This window comes from Oryza glaberrima, chromosome 12 (genome assembly GCF_000147395.1).
Source record: "Oryza glaberrima chromosome 12, OglaRS2, whole genome shotgun sequence".
Lineage (NCBI taxonomy): Eukaryota > Viridiplantae > Streptophyta > Magnoliopsida > Poales > Poaceae > Oryza > Oryza glaberrima.
Genome location: NC_068337.1, coordinates 11854877 through 11879044, shown reverse-complemented (window position 1 = coordinate 11879044; position 24168 = coordinate 11854877). Strand labels below are relative to the sequence as shown.

At 45.4% G+C, this 24168-nt stretch overlaps 2 protein-coding genes and 1 pseudogene across 2 annotated transcripts; 2 read left to right on the top strand and 1 right to left on the bottom strand.

Annotated features, from left to right (window-relative positions):
* The first annotated feature begins 604 nt into the window (after positions 1–604).
* On the top strand, positions 605–3252 carry LOC127756279 (phytosulfokine receptor 1-like). Its single transcript, XM_052281661.1, has 2 exons — positions 605–1938; positions 2805–3252. The coding sequence occupies exons 1-2, from the start codon at positions 605–607 to the stop codon at positions 3250–3252; spliced, it is 1782 nt and encodes a 593-aa protein (XP_052137621.1).
* Positions 3253–5505: 2253 nt separating this feature from the next.
* On the bottom strand, positions 5506–13699 carry LOC127756278 (aspartic proteinase nepenthesin-1-like). Its single transcript, XM_052281660.1, has 3 exons — positions 13663–13699; positions 12417–13109; positions 5506–5720 (listed from the first exon to the last, which is right to left on the bottom strand). Exons 1-3 carry the CDS (start codon positions 13697–13699, stop codon positions 5506–5508), a joined length of 945 nt encoding a protein of 314 aa, XP_052137620.1.
* Positions 13700–16395: 2696 nt separating this feature from the next.
* LOC127756277 (uncharacterized) lies at positions 16396–16962 on the top strand (annotated as a pseudogene).
* Positions 16963–24168: the final 7206 nt, after the last annotated feature.

Below are 24168 nucleotides of genomic sequence, written 5' to 3'. Positions count from 1 at the left end.
GAGCTACTTATTCAACGCCAATCTATTCATACCACTTGTCACAACAGACATAAATTATGGCGTTGCTAAAATGGCTTGGAGAATGCCCCTCCTTGGCCTATCCTGTTGAAAGTTCTCACACAATTTTATCACTTATTCATTACACTTGAGAAGTAAGGACTCCTTCTGTTTTTTATATTGACAAATCAAATCACGACAAAGAAAATATGTTACTTAATTTTTTTAATAAGTTTTTTAATATATGACGCCGTTAACTTTTGTTATAATCTTTCATCATTCATCTTATTTTAAAAAAATATGTAAATCTTAAAAATATAAGTAATATTTAAAGTTCATTTAGTGACAAATCAAATCACGACAAAGAAAATATGTTACTTAATTTTTTTAATAAGACAAATGACCAAACATAATATAAAAGGTGAACGGCATCATATATATTGAATAAACGGAGGTACTAAAATATAAGAAGTGACCTACCCTCAAAGAAAATCTATCTACCGTAAATTGGAGGATGGAACAAGTTCAGTATCACTGCACATCCTAATAAGTACTAGTGTGGCAAAGTTAAAGTACAAACTGGACTACAAGATAGGAGTAGTGTCGGATGAGCTCTATCAACTCCCAATTTTGGCCACTCTTCTTCCTCTTCTTCCTCGCATGGCAGCTCCCTCGTGGCGTGTTCACGTGCACTCCCGCCGACCGGAGCGCGCTCTCCGGCTTCTCCGACAGTCTCGACGCGGGGATCGCGGCGTGGCCAGGCGGCGGCGGCGGCGCTGTGAACTCTTCTTTCGACTGTTGCCGGTGGCCGGGGGTTCATTGCCGCCTGTTCGGGGCGTCCGAGCTCCGGGTGGTCCGCCTGGACCTCGCCGGCAGGGGGCTCGCCGGCGGCCTGAACCTGCAGGGCGGCTCACTCGCTCGTCTGGAGAAGCTGAGCTTCCTCAACCTGTCCTTGAACTCCCTCCACGGACCCATCCCGCCGGAGCTGCTCCTGCGCATGCCGCGGCTGCGTGTTCTGGACTTGAGCCACAACAGCTTCACCGGCGAGCTCGGAGATGCGGCGGGGTCGTCGGATCCCGGCTACTCGGAGCTCGTGCACCTCGACGTCTCCTTCAACAGCCTGAGCGTGCTGCGCGACGGCGTGTTCCGGCGGCTTCCGCGGCTGCGGAACTTCTCGGAGGAGTCCAACCTGCTCGCCGGGACGGTGCCGCACACGCTGTCGTCGTGCTCGGAGCTCGAGCACCTGAACATGGAGAACAACTCCCTCCATGGCGCCCTCGACTTGAACTTCACGCGGCTCCCGAGGCTCCGCGCCGTCCGCCTCGGCTGGAACCTGCTGCGCGGCCGCATCCCGGCGAGCCTCTCGCACTGCCGCCATCTCAGGGTGGTCAACCTTCGCCGGAACTTCCTCTCCGGGCCGGTCCCCTCGGCGCTCCGGCGGCTGCAGTCTCTGGCCTTCTTCAACGTCGGTAACAACAGCATCACCGGCATCGCGCAAGCGCTCCAGGTGCTCCAAGATTGCCGCGCCCTCTCCGTCCTCATCCTGACGATGAACTTCCACGGCGAGGAGATGCCTGCGGGTGGCGACGGCGGGGACGCCGGAGGAGTCCGAGGGTTCCCACGGCTTCAGCTTCTCGGCATCGCCAGCTGCGCGCTCCGCGGCGCCGTGCCGCCGTGGCTGCGGACTAGTGCCCATCTGACCGTGCTGGACCTGTCGTGGAACCGGTTAACCGGCACCGTGCCCCCGTGGCTCGGCGGCTTCGACGCGCTGTACCGGATAGACCTCTCCGGCAACGCGCTCACCGGCGACATACCGCTTGCTCTGACCCGCCTGAAGTCACTCGCCGCCGGCGACGACATGAAGGCGAGCCAGCAGAAGCTTCGGCTGTCCGACTACGGCGTGCGGTTGTACAACTGGCACGTCGACCGCGGCGAGCTCTGGTACGACGCGAACATCCCGCCGTCGCTGGACCTAAGCCAGAACGGCCTCGCCGGCGCGATCCCGCCGGAGCGCGGCACCCCCGGCCGCCGGCCGCCGGGCGCGGACCCGCCGGCCGCGGCCCCTCCGCCCGCTCCGGCCGCCGCCGCCCGCCGCCGCGCGCGACGCCGCGGCCCCGCCGCCCGCCGCCGGCCGCGGCCCTGCCGGCCTCCGCCGGGCGCCGCCTCGCCGCCCGCGGCCGCCGCCCGCCGCCGCGGCCCCGCCGCCCGCCGCCGGCCGCGGCCCCGCCGCCCGCCGCCGGCCGCGGCCGTGCCGGCCTCCGCCAGGCGCCGCCCCGCCCCCTGCCACGGCCACCGCCGCTCGCCGCCACGCGCGGCGCCGCCAGCCGCCGCCCGCCGGCCGGCCGGATGGGAAGGGGAGGAGGGGGGAGGCGGAAAGGGAGAAGGGGAGGAGAGGAGGAAGGGGAGGAGTTGGAGGAGAGGGGATGAGGAAGAGAGTTCGATCTGAGGAGAGGGGATAAGTGTGGAGGAGAGGATAAAGGATAGGGATTATATACTATGTGTTTAATTTTAGTACCAACCGGGACTAAAGATGATCTTTAGTTCCGGTTGGTAGTACCAACTGTGACTAAAGTGGTGATCTTTAGTCCCGGTTATTAACACCAACCGGGACTAAAGATCCTCGGCCCCCTGACATACATCTGACAAGGGATAAACCGGGACTAAAGATCATCTTTAGAACACCAACCGGGATTAAAGATTAAAATTTTTATAACTGGGACTAAAAACAATCTTTAGTCCTGGTTTTTTTTTGGATCCGGGACTATTGTGGATTTTGCCGGACCGACGAAAGATGGTTTTTCCACTAGTGTCAACATCCTCAACCTGAGCTGCAACGCGCTGTCCGGGCCGATACCGGCGACGCTGGCGTCGCTGCAGGCGCTGGACCTGTCGCACAACGAGCTCGCCGGCGAGATACCGGCGTCGCTGACGGGGCTCACCTTCCTGTCCTGCTTCGACGTCTCGTACAACCGTCTCCGCGGCGTGATCCCGAACGTCAGCCAGTTCTCCACCTTCCCCTGCTCCAGCTTCGCCGGCAACCCGGGTCTCCACGGCGAGTACTGCGACGGCGACGCGCTCGGCCGGGCTGGAACCGGGGCAAACGGCTGGTGGAGTTATGACACGGTCGGCGAGATCTTCGGGCTGCCGTTTTTGCTGGGTTTTGCTGATGGTCTGGTTGTCACGGTACTGTTTGCTTATGTGATGTCGCCGTATCAAAGGACTTTGCAGGGTAAGGTGGGTGTGGCTCGAAATTAACTGGAGTACTATTTAGGTACTGTTTGCTTATGAAGAAGGAAAAACGATCTCAATTTTCAGCAATTTTTAATGGCTCAGATAGTGGTTAAACTAATTCTGAAACTGAAAAAAGTTTAAATCGACTAAAAATAACTAAAGCATAATTAGGCTCATAATTGGAAGCACAGCCCATATCCATCTCTCTCACACACAGCGCAGCATGTTAAGCGCACATGGGCCCATGTGGCAGGTGCGCGACCCAAGTCGATGTTAGGTGTGCTGAGAGCCGTCGGATTATATTGAACGGTCAGGATCGCTCACAATTTTTGAAAAATATTTGCTCATTTGAATCTCTCATTCTCCTTCCTCTCCACCACCCCCTCACCCACTTCTCCACTCTGAGCAAGAGATGCGAGGGAGCCGTGGCGGAGCGACGACAGCAAAGCTTTCGTGCACGGCTAGCTGATGCCACAAGTACTGATTCCTATAAAAGCACGCATGCAACGGGGAGCCACAACATGCTTATCCCCCTTCCCCGGTCATCCTCTCAATCAAAAGCCCCCCCAAGCTGGCCATGCTGGGCCTCTTCTTTGGCACGACGTGCTGGCCTGGCACGGCCCAATGATCAGCGGGTCCAAAGAGATAAGGGAGCTAAAACAGACTTATTCCAGCCATACGAAGCATGCCCGAAAGAGATGAGGGAGAGAAAATAGACTTATTCAAGCACGAACACCATTGGCTGATTGTACCTTCAGGCCGACATGGCATGGCTTGACACTACTACAGAGAAGCTAATTAGTGTCGGTTGGGAACAGGTCTTAGGTGCCGGTTTTCCTAACCGGCACCACGGATGACTTTAAGTCATCGGTGCCGGTTTTAGAATCAGCACCTTTGAGGTCTCAGAACGCAAAAAAAAAGGCCGGCTCGATGCATCGGCTCGAATTCAATTTCACATGAAGCATGAACATGAACATGAAGAACACATCAAGAACACGAGATTAAGGATGCATCGGCTCGAATTGAGCCAATGCATCAAGCAATTTCACATGAAACATGAACATGAAGAACACATCATGAACACGAGATTAAGGATGCATATGCTCGAATTGAGCCAATGCATCAAGCAATTTCACATGAAACATGAACATGAAGAACACGAGATTAAGATACAAGTCGTACACAAGAACACATGAGCCGTCGCCGAGTCCCCTCCCGCTGGCCGTCGCCTTCCTTCCCGCCACCGCCCCCGCCTCCCCTCCTGCCGGGCCGCCGCTTGCGGCCAAATCTGGTGGAGGGGAGGCGCCGCCGCCGCCGCCACCACCACCACCTCCACCAGGCCGCTGAGAGAGAGAGAGAGAGAGAACGGTGGGTAGGGCGGCGCCGCTGGGTTGCCGGCCGCCGAGAGGAGAGAAAGAGAGGGATCGAGAGTAGACGAGACATATAGAACGAGCGGACCTTATCTCTCGACGCATCGTGGTGGGGCCCACAGGCTCAACTCATCTCAGCTTGGCTCAATTAGTAGGTGCCATTTCTTAAAAAAACTCGGCATTATAGGTGCCGGTTTTTAATATTAAAGGTTTTGTTTTTTTTAAATCGACACATATAGAATAAGAGTCGGTTTTTATTTAGAACCGACACTTATAATTGTTTAAAGGTGTCGGTTTTTTACAATTTCAACCCGCGGAGGTGGAAAAAGGCCTATATGTGCCGATTTTAGCACTTCTAGCACCTATAGTGGTGACACCTATTTGATGTTTTGTAGCAGTGCGAGCCTTATTGGGTTGTGCTTGGACCGTAGGTGCAGTCGTGGGCAGGCAGAACATGCACGGCGAGTTGGTCAAGCCGTACTGCCCGGCTAACCTCAGGCCGTGCCGGGCAGCCCATCTGACCATTTATATTTTAGGGTACATATATATGTGTCTCACTTTTACAAGCTCTTTCCGACTAGGGTGTATTCTTATGCCGCTTTAGAATTCACCCTTTCTCTTATTTGTCCCTCGTTATCCTATTGACTCGTGTGAATTAAGCAAGACAAGAAACCATATGGATTTACTATCGGCATACTCAGAGCTATTATAAGCCTCCAGCTCAACCTTCAGGATCATCAACATTGATCTGTAGCTTGGAATGACAACGTCATGCTGTCGAGGTCATGAAGAAGACGGAAGTTGGCCTGCATGATGTTCCCGATGATCGACTCGTCCGACGAGCTCATTATCGCTATGCAGACCAAACCCTTGGGGAAGGTCGTGAGGTAGTTGCCTCCGTTCAGGCTCATGTCCGCGCCCCATCGAAGTGCAGCACGAGCGGCGGCATCTGCTCCACCGCCTGTTGATTCGCCTCGAAGCAAGTGTCGAGTTTGTTGTTGCCACCGCCGGCGCTGACCACCTCGTAGCCCGCGCTCTGTATCTCCGACGTGACGGCCTGCCTGACCACCTGGTACGCCGCTACCTTGAGGAAAGTGTACGTCGTGCCGGAGTCGAAGATGACTGTCGAAATATGAATTCGACAATAATAAAAGGGGTAGTACACGAAATCTAAAAATGGATGAATGCGGAGACAAAAGATTTAGACAGGTTCAGGCCCTCTCAATGAGAGGTAATACCTTACTCCTGTTTGGGAATTTGAATCCGCCGGGTGTAGTATTGATCTGACGATCTAGTTGTCTCATGCCTCCTAGAGGGCCTCCTGCCCACCTTATATAGGATGGGGGGCAGGATTACAAGATAGAAACCTTAACCAATATGGTATCGGTTTCCTAAATCTACTTTACAATATAATCAAACCAGGACTTTAGACCGTTCCATAATATAAAAGAAACATAATACCCAAGTCATGATCCGTTACATATTCCATAGATATAAGTTATCCCCTATAACCAGCCGGATAACCATGCCGTGTGGGTATGGGGTACCCATAATCTCCACAGTAGCCCCTGAGACCTTCACAGTCGAAAAGATAATCTTCTCTCGAACCAGATTACTCGAAAGCCAAGTGCTTCAATCATCTTTGCCATGGTCTCCCGAGTACTTTTACCAAATATGAAGACTGTGGAGGGCTGAAAAATAAAGTCAGGTGCATCGACTAGATGCACCTAATAGGTGTAGCCCCCGACTATGTGGTTAGCTGAACAAACTAAGCATATAGTCAAGGAATAAATAATCCAACCAACCGAGTGGTTTTGATAATTGTAATCAACCAAGCGACTTAATATCAATATATAGCATATGCGGTGTGAATCCTCCAAATAACATGATCCAAGTGATATACCAACTGCTTTGTAAAAATTGATGCGAGCAACCTAGAGTTGACTACATCATTGAAAATTCACATAGTAAAACAACTATAAAAAAGCTTGGATGCTGGGAATAAAGAAATATCCAAAGTATTAGGCATACGCCATGCGCACACTGCTTTAACAGATGTGCTTAAGTCCCTAAAAGACACATGGTTTCACTACACCCGGAAATATACGGCATATGTGGTGTAAAATCCAAGTAAATAAACTCATAAAGGATTTACCAACCGCCTGGAAAATGACCAAGATATATAATCAGCCTAAGCCATAATATTGGTCAATAAAAATGCACACTTACGTGGCAAAAAGCAACGATATTGTATCCAATCAATTGCTTAAAAACCCAAACAACACCTTGACTTATATAAAAAAGTCAGCGGGGCAGCTATATAAAGCTTTACTGTTTGATACCTTTTAAGATGCATTGTACCAACTCCTAAAAAGTTGAGTAACTACGGTATAAAAGGATTTTAAGGTATTGGGCACTTGATCACGCGCACTTTGGCCTAAGCAAAAAGTGCCTAACTCCCTAAAAGAACGTGACAGGCCACACCTGTAAATATGGGCTGCAGACATATTAGGCCTAGGCCAAAAAAATATGCCTTCGACACCCTTTAAAGGATGACATATGTAACATGCTCCCGAGTAATAAATCTTCCGGGTGATAAGACTAAGTGTAGCTCATATGAATAGCTTCTGATCTGAGTGATTATCCCTTATGGGATACTCCAAAATAGATATAAAAATTGAATCCCGACTGGTGCAAGTATTCGGTTGATAGCCCTTATCGGGAATAATGATTAGTCCAGTCTTCGAGCTTAGAAAATAATCTCAGGACTACGAGTGCATGTTGCATGTATCTAAAACAAAATCCAACTTGAAGGTATGATCCTTGTGCTTGAGCTCGTAATCCCCTGAGCATATAGCTTATCGTTTTGGAGTAGTTGAAATTGTCCATCGATGATAGCTGATGCAATCGGCATGGAGACGAAAGGACCAACATGAAGATGATATTGCTCATCAGAGGCGACAAAAGATGTCAGTGGTAGTGAAAACATTGACACCAATCAAAGGTGATGAAGTCGCATAGCCGTGGAGGCGAAGAAACCAATCGGTAGCAATCAGATCAACTAGCAGTGAAGATGAAGGCACCCAGTAATAGCGACAGAGTTTTGTAGCCATGGTGACGAAATAATCAGTCGGAGACAGACGAGACAGCTGGTGAAGAAGATGAAAACGCCCATTAGCGGCGATATAATAAGCCAGCCATAAAGGCGAGAATATCAGTCGGTGGCAATAAAACCAAGCCGACGATGAAGACGTAGACGCGCATCAATGACGATGGCGAAATCCTCCAATCATGAAAATGCAGGAAATAGTCGATAATAATGACATAGACGCTCATTAGCGTTTGCATAGTAGGTCAACCGTGAAGGTGAAATAACAAGTCGGCAATGACAGAAGCAACCGGAGACGAAGACGTAGTCACCCATTAGCAACGGTGGAGATGTCTGGGCCGATGAAGTATAGGTGTTGGTGATGATGTCAATGATAATAATCCATCACACTGTTGAGAAGATATCGAAGCTCGAGTAATTTCCTTGATGCAAGCGTGTACATAATGAAGTCTGATGCAATGCCCCTTGATTTATAAAGATGTTAGTAGAACTTGGTGTTATAGCTGTTGCAGATGCTCCGCTTGGAAGAACGTAGAGGCTATTGTCCAATTCGTTGAAACTGAGCTTATTGGTTGATAACTCTAAACTCTATACATGTAGATTAAATCTCAAATTTGATAGTTGAAAATTTTGGAGTAAATTGTGGCAGCGTCCAGAAATCAAAACTGCCGGTGTAATAATTGGAGTCGCTGAAGTAAAATGTTGACTCTGAAGCGAAGACGAAGATAACGACTCTTGGAGTTGACTCATTGGCTGATTAATTAATTGCTTCAGCTAGTATTTGCGTAGCCCCCGACTCTTTGGTTAGTTGGAAACCAACTGAACATAGAGTCGAGAATTGTAGCTTCTTGTCGTCAAGTACTCATTGCTTGAGTAAAGATATGCGTTGAGTATGTCCGAATAGAAATCTTGAAAATTAGGGAACGACTTGTTGTAGTATAATAACACGACATCGAATATGGAAGTGCATGCCGAGATGTCGAAGCTCTTGTAGACGTCGTGGTTGGTGAAGTAGCAAAACTTGCGAAGTAGCGGCAATAGAGTTTGCCAGTGCAGAAGATAATGAAGATAAAGTCGCTCCACCATGGTGACAAAGTTGCATAGCCGTGATGAAGTGAACACGAGTCGGCGGCAACAGAAGCAAACCGGTAGCGAAGACGCGTAGTTGTGAAGATAAAAACAGCAGTCGGCGGCGAAGGCAAACCAGTGATGACGATGACACCAGTCGATAATGATGAAGACGTGCAGCCGTGGAGGCGAACAAACCCGTTGGTGTCAGACAAGGCGTCCAACAATGAAAACGATGACGTACATCAGTAGTGGTAGAAGCATAAACTAGCCATAGAGGCGAGGGCACTAGTCAGCAGCAGACGAGACGACTGGCGGTGAAGATGATAAGGCCAATCAACAGTGGCAGAATCATGTAGCCATGGAAGTGAAGAAACCAGTTGGCAGCAAACGTAGGCAGCTTGTGTTGAAGATGCTGACGCCTATTAGCGGTGGCGGCGACGTGACCAATGGTGAAGACGATAGCACCAGTTGGCATCATACGAGGTGGCCGATCGGTGAAGATGTAGACATCCAACAACGGGGGCATAATAGCCCAGGCGTGCAGGCGGAGACACCAGTCGGTTGCAACGAAGGCAAGCCAATAGTGAAGACATAGACGCCCAACAACGGTAGTGTGACCAACCAACCGTGAAGGCGGAAACACCAGTCGGCGGCGACGGAGGCGAGCCGGCGGAGAAGATGTAGATGCCTATCAACGGCGGCATAATAGGCCAGCCGTGCAGGCGGAAACACCAGTCAGCGGCGGCGAAGGCAAGCCGGTCGGTGAAGACGTAGACGCCCAACAACGGTGGCATAATAAGCCAGCCGTGCAGGCGGAGACACCAGTCGACGGCGGCAAAGGCAAGCCGGTGGTGAAGACGTAGACGCCCAACAACGGCGGCATAATAGGCCAGCTGTGCAGGCGAAGACACCAATCAATGGCGGCGAAGGCAAGCCGGTCGGTGAAGACGTAGACGCCTAACAGCGGCGGCATAATAGGCCAGCCGTGCAGGCGGAAACACCAGTCAGCGATGGCGAAGGCAAGCCGGTCGGTGAAGACGTAGACAACCAACAACAGCGGCATAATACGCCAGCCGTGCAGGCGAAGACACTAGTCGGCGGCGGTGAAGGCAAGCCGGTCGGTGAAGACGTAGACGCCCAACAACGGTGGCATAATAGGACAGCCGTGCAGGTGGAGACACCAGTCGGCGGCGGCAAAGGCAAGCCGGTGGTGATGTTCTGACTGATCCATTCCTGAAGCGTAGGAGATAAGCTTAAAGCTATGAATCCCTTTTATGCATATCTAGATCTGGATCCTATTGAACAAACATATAGGATGAGTAGTATCTGATGTAAATATAATACTCGAGGAAAATTCAAGTATTTAAAAATGTTTATAAATATGTATTTCTCCTCTTGTCAATTTTGATTTCCCCAAGCAGATGACTCCTTACGTTTAAACACTCTGCCCGACTAGTGATAGCCCCCAAGCACTGGGAGTTGGCCTAGGCACTTCCCAAACATGCATATGAGTGATATGAGTTCATCATTAATGGAACAAAGTTTCACGGATCGGAGTTTACTACTCAAGTACTTTTGCAATTATTAAGAGTAGAAAATAAATTATCTTATCTCTATGCTTTTGATTTCTTCCGAGTAATACTTAGCACCTTGCGTTACTCGGTCCATCCAATGAGCCCCCGGGTGCAAGGAATCGGCCCAAAGGCAACTATCCATTGACAAACCAAACGGAAAGCATAGGAAGATAGAACTCCATAACTCGATAGGCACTTTTGTACTCAGATTATGTCGCAAGCAATCAAGATAAATATTATGAAAATTTTTTAAACAATATGATATAACATCTGTAGCCCCCGACTCACTAGTCAACGGCGAACCAGTTGATGTAGTGAGGCAGAGGAAAAGGAAAATATCGTATAAAGAAAATTAATGATGACTTAGCTTTCTGGTCTTTCCCTTGGTGACGGCCGAGGTGGCCGATGCGGGAACAAAGTCGTTCATCAATGGCAATGAAAACACCAGTCGGCGGCGGTGGAAGCAAGCCTGTGGTGTAGATGATGAGGCCCATCAATGGCGGCGGTGTCCGCCAATCGTATAGGTGAGGACACCAGTCGGCGGCGACAGAGGCAGGCTGGCGGTGAAGTCGTAGACGCCGAACAACGGCGGCATAATAGGCCAGCCGTGCAGGCGGAAACACCAATCGACAACAGTAGTGCCACGGCATTACATGTAAGCAACAGGAAATACCAAGAGATTAATCTGATATTTAGAGATCAATCTAATAAACAACAAAAAGTTGAAAAGGAAAAACCCAGCGAAGTCGGAGATTAAATTGTTGAACTCGCCGATATTGATCTCCTCGACCAGACTGACTCAGAGACGGAGAAAATTGGTCGTTGGTGTTGCACTGTGTCGCTAGGGCTAATAAAGCAATCGACACTGAGATGGTGAGGCGCCCTGGCGGCAGTAGAAGCAACCAGAAGAATCGGCCAGCCGGTCAACGATGATTACATGCAAGTGCAAGTAAGAACCCAGATTGATCTGATTAGAAATACAAAACATATATGCTGTATAAATTTGGGTATGCATGCATGCTTCTGTAGATGGATGGTAAAGACATGACGATGCAGCCGTGACATAGTGGCCGGAACATGTGTCATTAATTGACCGCACATGCAAACGAATAAATATCGATCCATCCAAGCCCTGATTTGTCCGGCACACATGCATGTTTGCATGACATGATTAGCGATGACCCAGATCGCGGGATTTGAAACCGGCCAGGAGGACACGAGCTCGAAGCCTCCAAGCCCCAGCAGGGACGAGATATATGCACAGCTTGGTCAAGATCGCTGGCGATGTGCAGTACGGCCAAACCCGTCGATCGTCCTGGCAGCGGATGGCTTTTCCCGACGTGCGGTGCATAGCCAAATCGTCTAGACATGAAAACAAGAAAAATACCAGTGCATCAAAAATTTGTGATTAGATTTCAATCTAAAGACGATAGATTGGAATGACAAACCCGATATCTCTTTGTAGATTGATTTGATCGGAAGATGGCGTCAACGGCGGCGGATCTCACGCTACACAAGCGAAGCCAATGCCAGCGACTCCTGAAAATTGATTCCATCGCACTTTTCGACAAGGAACTCGACGCACCTCTACCTGGCGCACCAACTGTTGAAACATGAATTTGGCAATAATAAAAGGGGTAGCGCACGAGACCTAAAAGTGGATGAATACGGAGACAAAAGATTTAGACAGGTTCAAGCCCTCTCAATGAGAATTAATACCCTACTCCTGTTTGGGGATTTGAATCCACCGGGTGTAGTATTGATCTGACGATCTAGTTGTCTCATGCCCCCTAGAGGGCCTCCTGCCTACCTTATATAGAATGGGGGGCAGGATTACAAGATAGAAACCTTAACCAATACGGTATCGGTTTCCTAAATCTACTGTACAACATAATCAAACTAGGACTTTAGACCGTTCCATAATATAAAAGAAACATAATACCCAAGTCATGATCCGTTACATATTCTATGGATATAAGTTATCCCCTATAACCAGTAGGATAACCATGCCGTGTGGGTATGGGGTACCCATAATCTCCACAATGAGGCCGCCGCTGCCGTCACTGTTGGTGGCGAACGTGCCGTCCTCGATCAGGAGACGACTTTCTCCGAACGAGATGCCCAGCAGGTTTATGTAGTAGAGCGTGTATCGTCGGGGGTTCTTGACCAGCGGCGTCGATGACACGTCTCCGGCGCTCGTGTGCAGGGCGGCGAGGGAGCCGAAAAGGATCGTGCTCTCGACGTTGGGTTCAGCAGCGAGGCAGTAGGCGAAACGGCTAGCGCCGAGCTGCGAGACGAGGGACAGTGTGCCCCTCCTGAGCCCGACCAGGCCGGCCGTGCCGCCGAAATGGCTGCCGCTGATCGTGTCGCTGCAGCCGAACCCGACGTTGTTGGCGACGTAGCCGTCGCCGAAGGTGAAGGTCTCCGTCCCGAGGACGCCCTGCGTGTAATGGTCTCCTGAGAGGCCGTACACGTAGCGGTAGCTGCACAGCGGTGGGTCGTCGGTGCACTGGTCGGAGATGACGCGGCGGCTGCCGAGTGCCTTGCACAGCCGGCTCGAGCACGGGAGCTCGCCGGAGCTGCTCGACTGCGCCTGGTCGTACAAGGGGCTCGGCGGTAGATCACAGCCGTTGCAGGGGCTGCACTTCACCCACACAAGGTCGTTGCCGGTGTCGGCCTCCGCCGAGACGAGCAGCGGTGGCTCGCCGATGCTGAACTGCTTTGAGAAGAAATATGCCACTTTGGGGCTATAATTTTCTGATTTTTATGTGCCATTTGAACAATTATAAAATTATAGAAAGATAATGGTACATATTTTGTCACCATATATGACTTTGGAATAATTAAATTAGATCTATATGGATAAACGTAAAATGAACCTAACTCTGAGGAATGCTTTAAAAAGCTACTCCCCCATTATAACATTAGAATAAGTCAAAATAACATTATTAGATTATAGTTCGTATTTTTAATATCTACTGTGAATATACTAGAGAAGACAAGTAAAAAGGAAAGATTTTAATCAATCAATAAATCGTTTTTCAATTTTTAGTTAAAAAAGTAATTGCAACTAAAACACAACAACCCGGTAAAAATAATTATTACAATTATATGCACGCACGATCTCTTCCCTTCAACTCTCTCTTCCTTTCCTCACTCATTTAATTTCTTTGTCTCCTAATTTTTAACTAAGTAAAAAAGATCAATAATTAGAAAGCCAAATGATTATAATTCTTAAGTTAAATCATAATGTTAGTTTATTTGAAATTTTCCTTTATTTATAATTAAATAGATAATTTATCCATGTTACTGTTAACAGTGAAATTTAGTAAGCCCGGGGTAGTCATCGGCTTAGAGTCAACATCGGCTTCGAAGTCCTGAGATTAGCCGATGAGAGTTGTCAAGTCGTCAGTTATCGGATTCTTGCTATATTCGGTTAAGGAAATTGATCTACTAAAGGAAGCTTATCCAGAAGAGACCGAGTTCAAAGAGAGTGCGGCATGGCAAGTTATCTATTAATTAGGAATAGTTTGTTAGTTTCCTTTTTATCTTTAGGAAAGTGTGTTTAGTGTCCTATAAGGACTTTATGTTTTCCTTTTATCTTTAGGAAAATTTCTTTCTTGTCTGATAAGGACTTGTATCAACCCATGGGTATAAATATGTACACCCGGGGTCTATGTAATCTATCTTCACGATCAATACAATTCGGCGCATCGCCACCTTTTACCTTTTCTACCTTTATTTTATCGTCCGGCGGGACTTGGCACCTGACGCGGGGCTGCATCGGTGTTCGATCTCCGGCGAAGGGGTAAGTCCAATGTTCCGTCGGCCCAGGCAATTGTCTCATCTACATCGGCATCGTTCAAGGCTGCATCAGTACATTCGACCTCTTGGATTGCTCTGGTTTGGATGATATATTTTGCCTACCTATTTATCATATGTCTCTGTTAATCTAGTCTTAGCATATCAATTTAGCTCTATCGGCTGCTTCTCGTTTTAGGGTTTCTGCCGGTATCGGCTAAATCGCGTTGCTAGATTAAATTAGCTTAGACATCTACCACCCTAAAAACTCAGTCAACGGCTTGATTGTCTAGATATTATGTTTCTTTTCATACTTAGTGCTGCATCAGTTATGTTTGATCTACTAAGTCGTGCTTAGAACCATAATCTTTAGCCTGCTTCTTGATTGCCAATAAGGGTTTCATCGGGGTTTCAGCCGGTGAGTTGTCTGGACGTTGCATCGGCTCATAAGGATTACATATACATATAAGTTGGATTTAGCCTATGACAACAAAGGTTTCACTGTTTAATCTAATCTTGTGGATTTCATGACATCGGACGTCCAGCCGATATGTGCTTTAACATTCAGATCGATGCTTATTTATCATATCATTATTTGCCGATTGGTTTATACCAGATTATATTATTATTTTATTACATCATCATCAGCCGATTGCCTTTATATCATTATCTACATTGGACATATAGCCGATTGCTTAAACCCTATCGCTATCGGCTGGTATCGGCATCGGCTATTATCGGCTATCGGCTGGAACTACTCCATCGGCTTGTCAGCCGATCGGCTGTTTTGATCTACTATTTGCATATCTTGTCAGTTGCAGGATCAAACTGATTGGCACGCCCGCATCTCATCAAGATTTGGACCTGCACAGGAGCTAAGTAGATCTCCCAGGCCAGTGTGTTCGATTTTTTCATCAACAGTTACCCATATTTCACTCTATAAAAATGAAAATACGTGTAATATACACGAAATTTCAGGACTTAAAATTTCTTGTCAAAATAGTTAGAGGTTAACTTCTCCAATTCTGAGAGCCAAAAATTTCCGTTTTAACTTAGGTGATGACCAACTTAAACCATTGCATGATTAAAATTTGAGAACAAAATAAAACCTTTTCATTCCCAAACATTAGACTAGAAATATCACCAAGTATATGAGCATACATGTGCATAATGCATGCCTAGGCTCGAGTCCCTTGTGCATTTGGATTTTGGTCTCGCTTTTCATAATAGGTCTCATGAGCATAAACTAAAAGGGTTAAAATTACTAAACAAAACTATAGTTAATCTTGGGTGATAACATGTGGACTTAATATTAAATTCTAATATATTTTTCTCAGCCCAAAAGAAGTTTAATGTAATCCCTATAATAATATTAGGTGCAATTATGAAGTGGGAACACATATACAAAGAAAGGTTATTCTAATTCTTTAAAATAATCTATGCAAGATTAAATCATGGAAAACTTTATGTAAACTATGTTTAGCATAAGCAATTCATTATAATATTGGTACAAGTTAATAACTAAGTTTAATACCACAAATTAATCAGTCAAAGCAGAAAAACTAAAATAAATCAAATTAAATTTTAGTCGGCTAAAGCCATACTTCATCCAAAAGTACATTTAACTGCACATAAATGAACATGGAAAATAATTTATTCAAATTTATCATGCCTAAATATAATTTTTCTAGAATTTTCCTCCTCCGTTTAGGCTTCCTAAAAATTCAATCTACCTTTCTAATAGCCCATCTTTGTTTAATTTCTTTGAGCAGTCTACCCATTATTTTTGAGTGCAACCAAAGAAAATGGAATCTAGGTGTAATCATTTACCTCCAGTAAAATCAACACTAATTAATTTGGGGCACACATTAAGTTATGAAGCTACAAAGTTAGGGAGAGAAAATAATATAAAAATTCGTCTAAAACCGTGTTCACCCAGAATCTTACCCACACCTCTCTCTTTCACCTAGAGCACTTCGTCCTGGGCCCACTTGGCAGCCTCTCCAGCTCGCCCTTTCTCTGTGCCTCACCCTCAGCCGACCCAATAATACAGAAAGGGAGAGATCGAGCGAGCCGACGCGTGGCCACAACATGTCGTCGATCTCGGTTTCCCTTTTCTCGCTCTCTTCTCCAGTTTGAGTCGCCATTCTCCATTCATCACTAAGATCTGAAGAAGCCGAGGGGAGCAGGTCCTCTGCCTCTCCGTCACCAGCGACCTCACCACCGGCCATGGAGGTGACGAGTGCTGACCATCGCCATCTCCGTTTGAGGCAAGGTCACCTCTATCTCTTTTGCGTTCCCATCTCTCCACACAATGCCGAACCACTTCTCTGTTGACCACCTCTCGTTTTGTGCATCACAGCCACCGGAACATGACCACGCCAACGACACCCTGGAGCACGCATCGGAGCGCCGCCACTTCGACATCGTTGTCGTCCGGCCATTCTCGTTCATCCCGAAGCAAGCCGCTGTGCCAAGAATCTCGCCTCGACCACCTCTTCAAGACGCCTCAAGAACCCCAGCCGGAAACATCAAGAACACGGAGAACACATCCTTTTCTTCCTCGACGCCGATCCGAACTCGCCTCCGCCATCATCGTCGATTACCGCTGCCTCGGTGAGCCATTGTTCGATTCCTTGCACATATACCATCTCCTTGACCTCACATCCCTCGTGCATGCCTTCCTTTAGCAGCTCGTCGTCCTGTTCGAGCCGTCGCCGTTCACCCGAGGAGGAGCGCCGCCGTCGAACCGTTCCAACCGAAGCCGCTACTATCCAAGCTTCGGCAATTTCTTCCTACAGCTTGGTGAGCCTCCTGGACCTCTTAGGAAACACATGCATGGATGCATCTAGCAAAATCAAAGCCCCTAGGCAACATGCAGTAACAGCTCATGTATACCTTCCGCTCACCCTCACCATCGGCGCTACTCCGATGTCTCCTAGCCAAGAAAACTAGAGGAATGGAATCGTGAGAGCATTCTCTTCATTTTATCTTTTGACCTCATTCCCAATTGAGCCACCAATCGTCGCCGACGAGCTCGCCAAAGCCATGGCCAAGCTCCCGGTCCATCGGGCTGCTGGAGGTTGAAGATGAGGACTTTGTCCTGTAAATGATCAAAAACATAGGGTTCAAACTATAAAACTTCAGCCGTTTACATGTGGACCCATGGACCTAAATACAGTTCATATAAAGCCCAGGGACCTTTTTGTATATTGTTTCAGCCACCGATCAGTGGACCCATGTGTATAAAAATCTGAAAATGCAAAGGAAAAATAACTAAAACATTAAATGTTTAACAGGAAAACACCCAAACTTGAAAAATCCATATAAAATCAAATGTAACTCATTTTGAGATGATTCCAGTTGCTGTAGATTCTTAAAGTTATTAACTCTATTTTAGAAATATAAAACTTGACACTCACTGTACAAATAATATCTCTAAAATTTATCTAAGATAGGTCATACATAAAACATGTACAAACTTATAAAATACATAGAAAATTCATCTCAACTCATTTTGAAACAAAATCAAATTCTACAGATTCATCATCATGCACTCTCTGATTAGGTGAAATAAAAGTAATTACTTACTTTGCATCAAATGCCTCTAAAACTATTATCTCTAGAATGATTAGTTTTAGATAAGCTAAACTTTAGAAATTCATGTAGAACCCAATTTAGCTTCAATTTGAGTAAACTTAAGTTCTGTAGGGTCACCAAAACATGTATTTCCATGTTATGAAATAAGATTATATACTTACTGTGAAGTAAAAGTCTCTAAATATTCATATAAGGATTTACTAACATAGAGCAGCCTTTAATTTGTAAAACTTGTAGAGAATTCATTTTTAGTTCAAATGAAATGAACAAAGTTTCTATAGAACCAGCAAATAGTTAGCTTCAACATAGTAAAATAAAATTTGGCACCTTTCATAGAGAACATAGATCAAAACCTTAACTTAGTGAAATAAGAATTTAAACACATAGTGTTGTTTAGTTTAAGTAATACATAAACATGTATAAGTATATATACACTTTAGGTCTAATTAAACCTAAATAAAAACTTGATTGACCAGTGAAGCCATAGTTCCATCCTCATCCACTAAAACTTAGAAGAACTTAGCTGATATAACAATTTCTAGGTTAATATAATATATTGCTAGTTTAGATTAGAGCATCTCTAGTTTATAAAATATGAACCATAGTAGTAAAGACCATAAACATGTAAACTAAAAATGTTTTAGTTAACCAAATTATTCCTTTTATTCAACTTAAACAGGAAGTAGCATGTTCTGAACCTACAACTTGAGAGTCATGCACATATAAAACACTATATGCCTAAAACACATTGTAACTTGTAAAATCTATAAGAAAATCATTATAACTCCAAAAGTTGTGAAACCAAATGTGTTAGTCTTAGAAAACACATCCCCACACTCCTGTGAAGTCTAATATAATAAAAATCACTTTACAAAAGTATTTTATAACACTACCTAAGACTATACTACTATAAACCGATAAAACTTCTAAAATTCATAACTCCCTAATGGAATAAGATAAAATAAAAATTCTTTCACCTAAATTCATTTTAGACCAGTACCTAATCACTGTGCATAAATCATGCATTTTAGAGCATTTTGGATTTTCAGCTCTTTCGGTGTTTAATTGCATAACGTGTCCTTTATCTAGATAATTGCATAATCGGTGAAGGAGTGGATTAGGTTCTAACATTTCTCTAATCAAGGCAAGTTTTCTCCTCCCATCCTTTGAACACATTGAATCTCATGATTTGAGGAATGAAAATGTTTGTTTGCAAAGTTGCATGTGAACTTAGACTAAATCGGTATTTAAAATTGGGTTAAGGTAGTTATGACCTATTTGATGCATATCCCACCTTGAATAACGTGTTGAGTTGTGTGTGTGAGGTGATATATTATGACTTGTCGTCAAAGGATGACAACAAGAGATTGATTATGATGGAATTATGATGAACTTAATATTGAAACTTAAAATTTGTTTTGTTAATTGAAGCAATAAACTCTTTTACAAAATAATTGCAAAATAAAACTTGCTTTATGCTGAAATTGAACTACATATTGCCTTCCTTTGAATATATGCCTTACATGTAGTATGGTAGAATTGACTTGTGCTTGCCAGTGCATTAACTTGTTTAATGTACTGACTCTTGCTGTTGATATAACCTTTTGTTTGCAGATTTAGTCTTAGTCTTTGAGTGATGCGGGTTTCGATTGCTTCTTCTAGGATGAGAACTTAATGGGGTATACCCCTAGTCGGTGTGCTTGTGATTGTGTAGTCAAGCTTCCACTGTTCTCTAATATGTTTATTTGGCCGGTCGGCCTATGTAATTATTAAGTTGTTGTAAGTCTTAAGTTTCTTTCATCTTAGTTGTTTTTGCTATGTATAATCATGCTTAAGATGAAAGTGTGGATCTAGTGCACATCCTCGGAACTAGATTCACATGCATGAGTATGAGTTAGGAATATTTGAGAGGTTGTAGATCTTTAGCCATTTTTATCAAGTCTCCTGAATGTGTAACACATCTGGTCCCCGCCTTCGAGTGGTTTGACAGGCACATCTCAAGCTAAAGTTGATTGGCAGGCTAAGGGCCCAGCAATGTCTCCAATATTCCTCTCTCGAGGCGTCGGATGTTTAATTATGCTTGTTTGATGACTTGAATTATTCACTCCATCTCTCAAATATAATGGAAGGTCCGGAGAGCCTACGACAATACGTGATTTATTAGACACCGTTCCTTTGCATGGTAACCAAATAGAAAAAAGACATAACATAATACAAAATGAAAATAAGTATTATATTATCATAAATCATTGTACATCCTCCGAGCGCACTTAAGGCGTCATGTGTTATGCCTTAAATAAAAATAAAACTTTACAAATTGGAAGAAAAATCATCAGACCATTAGTTTCAACTTAAATAGGTAGATCCATTATTTTCAACCAACAGATATACTTTTTAGAAAATCTTACGCCGCAACGTGTTACGTTTTAAAAATTAGAAAATAACAAAAAAATTGAGAAAAAATAGATCATCGGTTTTACTTAAATCATTTAGATAAAATAGAAAAAAAACAGCCCTCCAGTTCGCCCTCCTCCCAAACATACCACAACACGGCACTACTCAACCCATACCTTCTCGGCTTGAGCTCCCCACTCTATGCATCTGTTTATATAGCCAAAAGTAATCAAAAATATTAAAACATGCATAAATTTCAAGATATGCATCTGATTTCTAATCTAAATATTGTTGTATATATTTATAATTAAAACAATGATTTAAAGATCCAAAAAGCCTATATTTTGAACTGGTATAAAATATAAAATAAAGCAGGTAAAAAATGCAATAAGTTCGTAACAAAAATGGGTTTTTACATTTCACTAAAATTGGACCAACCATTGTATGTTCCATTTTCATAACAATTTTAAAATGCTTAGACATTAATGGCCTTACATCTATCCTATATCATAGCATTATGAGTTTCTCCACATATTATTACACATATAAACCGCACTAAGGTTCGTAGTATATAGTTCTTTGAAAAGTTATATTTGTTACTATTAAATTTAAAATTTTGGATTCATGTTAACTAGGTATATTCTTTTGAAAAAGATAGTATAGATCGCACAGATCAGAAGGAAGCGAGGCATATGATATGTCTTTATTAATTTATATGTAAGTATGTAACAACTTGCATCAACTTAAACCTACTAGAAGGAGAACTACTTGATGGTACAAATAAAACATATTTATTAACAATATAGTTCTTTAAAATTTGTTAAAAAAAAAGCAAGTAAACACTCTATTAAAAAAAGGGCCAAACACCTTACTTCTAATTTACACTTGATTTGTTAGACATCTTTTCCAAACAAACTAAATCAAACTTTCTTCTATATAATAAAGAGATCATAGATAATTATCTATGCAGATGTATTAAATATGATATATTTTTAAACCTAACAAACATCTTGGAAAAATTATCAAAGCAAAATGCCGCAGAACAGTGGAGGCTTCACCTGATGTGTCTTATTCAAATAACAAAAGTACTTTTAAACATGGGAGGTATCAGCCGATTTATATTTTGTTTATATATATATATTTCAAATGCAATGTAGAATCAGGGTTGGAATTTTTGGTCATTTCAGACCCCTCCGATACGATATTATTTCTGCCGAAATTTTTTATTTTTTCATGAATTTTCGTAATATTTGTTCAAATTCAACTAAATTTTGTTCAAAATTTCAGACCAAAATTTCGGAAATTTCGGAGATACCCGATCAAATTGGCTAAACCGAAAAATTTAATCCTCTGTACAATACATGGCTGCGCGAATGCGCGGGCTACCTTCCTAGTTCTTTAAGATCAAGATCAAGATGCTTCAACAAAAAAACAACCCGCTCGGTCGCTCCGCCCCAGGGGCGACGCGGGCGGCGAAACCCACTGCCGCCCCACCCTTCCCCTCCTGTCCCCCGCCTCGCCGCTGCCCGAGCAGCCGCCGGTGAAGCCAGGCGGCTGCAAAGACGGTGGCGGTGGGGCTCCCCATCTCCCTCACTCCATGGTCAACGCGGTTGGGGCGTCGACGAGATCAGAGGCCGGAGCACGGCGCCGGCGACGACGTCCGGATCTGGCGCCGGTGAGCTTGGATCCGGCCCTCCCTTGGCCGGATCTGGTACTCCCACCGGAGGTGGCGAGACTACGAGGGGCTGGCGGGACGGCGGCGGCGACAGTGCGAGCTACATGATGACAAGGCTGGGCGGCGGCCACGGCGCGAGCCACGCGATGACCAGGCCGGGCGGCGGCGACGGTGAGCTCGGATTCGGCCCTCCCTTGGCCGGATATGGTACTCCCACCAGCAGCGGCAGCCCTCGGTCCTGACTAGCGACGACGAGGCCGTGCGGTGGCGACGGCGATGAGCCCAGGCCAGCGCGTCGGGGCGGCGACAAGAATGCAGCCAGCGGTGGTAGGGCTGACCGTGGCTGCCATGCGCAAGGAAGGAGGCGCCTATGGTGCAAGGATGGGGGTCGCCGTGGCCCTGGCGCGTGCGCCGGGCGGCGGCGAGACGGGCGCAGCTTGACTGGTGCCCCCCTCTAGAGGTGCAGTTGGCTCCATCGGCATGAGGAGGTGGCCCGTGGCCGTGGTCTCGGACGCGGCGGGGACATTCCCATGGTGGCTGGCGGCCGGGTCTGTCGCAGCTGTGGATGGTGGCTTAGGACTGATTGCTGAATGGACGATGCGGCTTGCGACGATCCTTCTCGTGCGAATGGTTGTGTGGGTTTGGATGGGGAATCGCTGGCGAAAGCCTTACCGGGCCGTTGGCTGGCTTGACAACGGCGGCGTCTTTTGCGTCGCTCCCCTCCTTGGAGGCGTTGTTATGGCGTTGACCCCTCTCCTTTCCTCATCGTTCTCCGGGTGAAAACCTTGTTCCGGATTCCGGACGAGCGGTGGTGGCGACCACGTCGTGTCCTCCTTGGGAGCACCGCTTTGGAGAAACCTTTTCGTACAAGGATGTCATTGTTGGTCTATGCATTGGCTTTGAAGCTTTCTACTCCTAGGTTTTGATGAGGCCTTCACTTTTCTGGTTCCACCTTTGTTTCGCGGTGGGCGACCTCTGCTCCTTGTTTGATTTTGCTAGGTGGAGTCAGAGCTGTTTCGTTGTGGTAACGAAGCTGGGCAACGATGACATGCCGCAGTTTCTTACTAGGGGTGTTGTTGCTAGCCGTGAATAGGATGTGGCACTTAGGCTGCTTTGGCTGAACTCCTTTGTGGGATGTCAAGCCCACTTGATCATTTTGGCAGCGTGCTAGGTATCGACGTTGCATCCTGAAGTCGGAGCTGCTGTGTCGCATGGCGGCAAGCTCGGCAACGATGACACGATTGCAAAGTTGAAACCTCCCATTCTGCTCTTGGTCAATTTGGTATCGACACCCTATGTTGGACTCCGTCAGTGGTTTTTCAGTTAGTGAGTTGTGGCGAGTGCTGTGTAGCTGTTCAGCCAGCCGATGGTTGTTTTTCCTTTTCTTGTAACCCGTCTAGGTTTCTAATCCTGCTTATTGAAAATATAATTGGCAGTTCTCCTACTGGTTTAGTTTCAAAAAAAAAAAGATCAAGATGCTTCATGGGTTTCATGGGAATTAACTGGGATAATGCTGGACATAAATGATGAATTAAATACATCATATATAAAAATAATGACATGAAATTACATCAACTATGGTAAGAACATAATTCTATATCATGAAAAATATAGAATTACATCTTTTGTTGAATCCATTTAGATAGAATAATTTAATATGAAGAAGGAAAAACTATCTCAAATTTCAGCAATTTTTAATGGCTCAGATAGTGGTTAATCTAATTCTGTAAGTGGAAAAATAGTATAAATAAAGTGAAAACAACTAAAACATAATTAGGCTCATATTTGGAAGCATGGCCCATATCTCTCTCGGAATAAGTTCATTCGAGGGCCCTTTGCTTTTTTTTTTGGAAGAAAACACAGCAGGGGAGGCCCCATTGTTAGAAAAATTTTATTAAGAAAAGAAGAACAAAGTTACAACCCATTAATCCAACTTATGATTACATCGTGATATCTCGCAGAAATTCTAAACAACAGAAGGAAGAGGTCACCCTTTAAGAGTTGCCTCCAAGTGATGAAAGAAGGGATTTTTTGCTCAAAAATGAACCCATTTCTTTGCTTCCATATATGCCAAGCAGCATAAAGGAATTTTCTCCATGAAACAGCTCCCCTGATAATCCAATTTGGCCCTTATAAACATTGCTTCCAAATATAGATTAATATCCCATGTAATGCCTAGAAGACTACAACAATTTTGGGCAAACGGGCATAAGAAGAACAGATGCATGAGGTCTTCAACAGCTGCCGATTGACAAAGAACACAAGAAAGATCACAATCCGAAGGAGCACAATTCTTATGATCTAGCAAAAACTTGGTGTTTAATCTATTCATCATGAGTAGCCACC

Bases quoted from the DNA above. Each gene is read 5' to 3' on its own strand.
- LOC127756279 (XM_052281661.1), top strand. From the start codon at position 605: ATGAGCTCTATCAACTCCCAATTTTGGCCACTCTTCTTCCTCTTCTTC. The intron at 1,939-2,804 runs GTACGACGCGAA...TTTTTCCACTAG, and splicing joins GTCGACCGCGGCGAGCTCTG to TGTCAACATCCTCAACCTGA.
- LOC127756278 (XM_052281660.1), bottom strand. From the start codon at position 13,699: ATGACTACCCCGGGCTTACTAAATTTCACTGTTAACA. The intron at 13,110-13,662 runs GTAACATGGATA...CATAAAAATCAG, and splicing joins ACTAAATTTCACTGTTAACA to AAAATTATAGCCCCAAAGTG. The intron at 5,721-12,416 runs GTGACGGCAGCG...ATATTTCGACAG, and splicing joins CGGCACGTTCGCCACCAACA to TCATCTTCGACTCCGGCACG.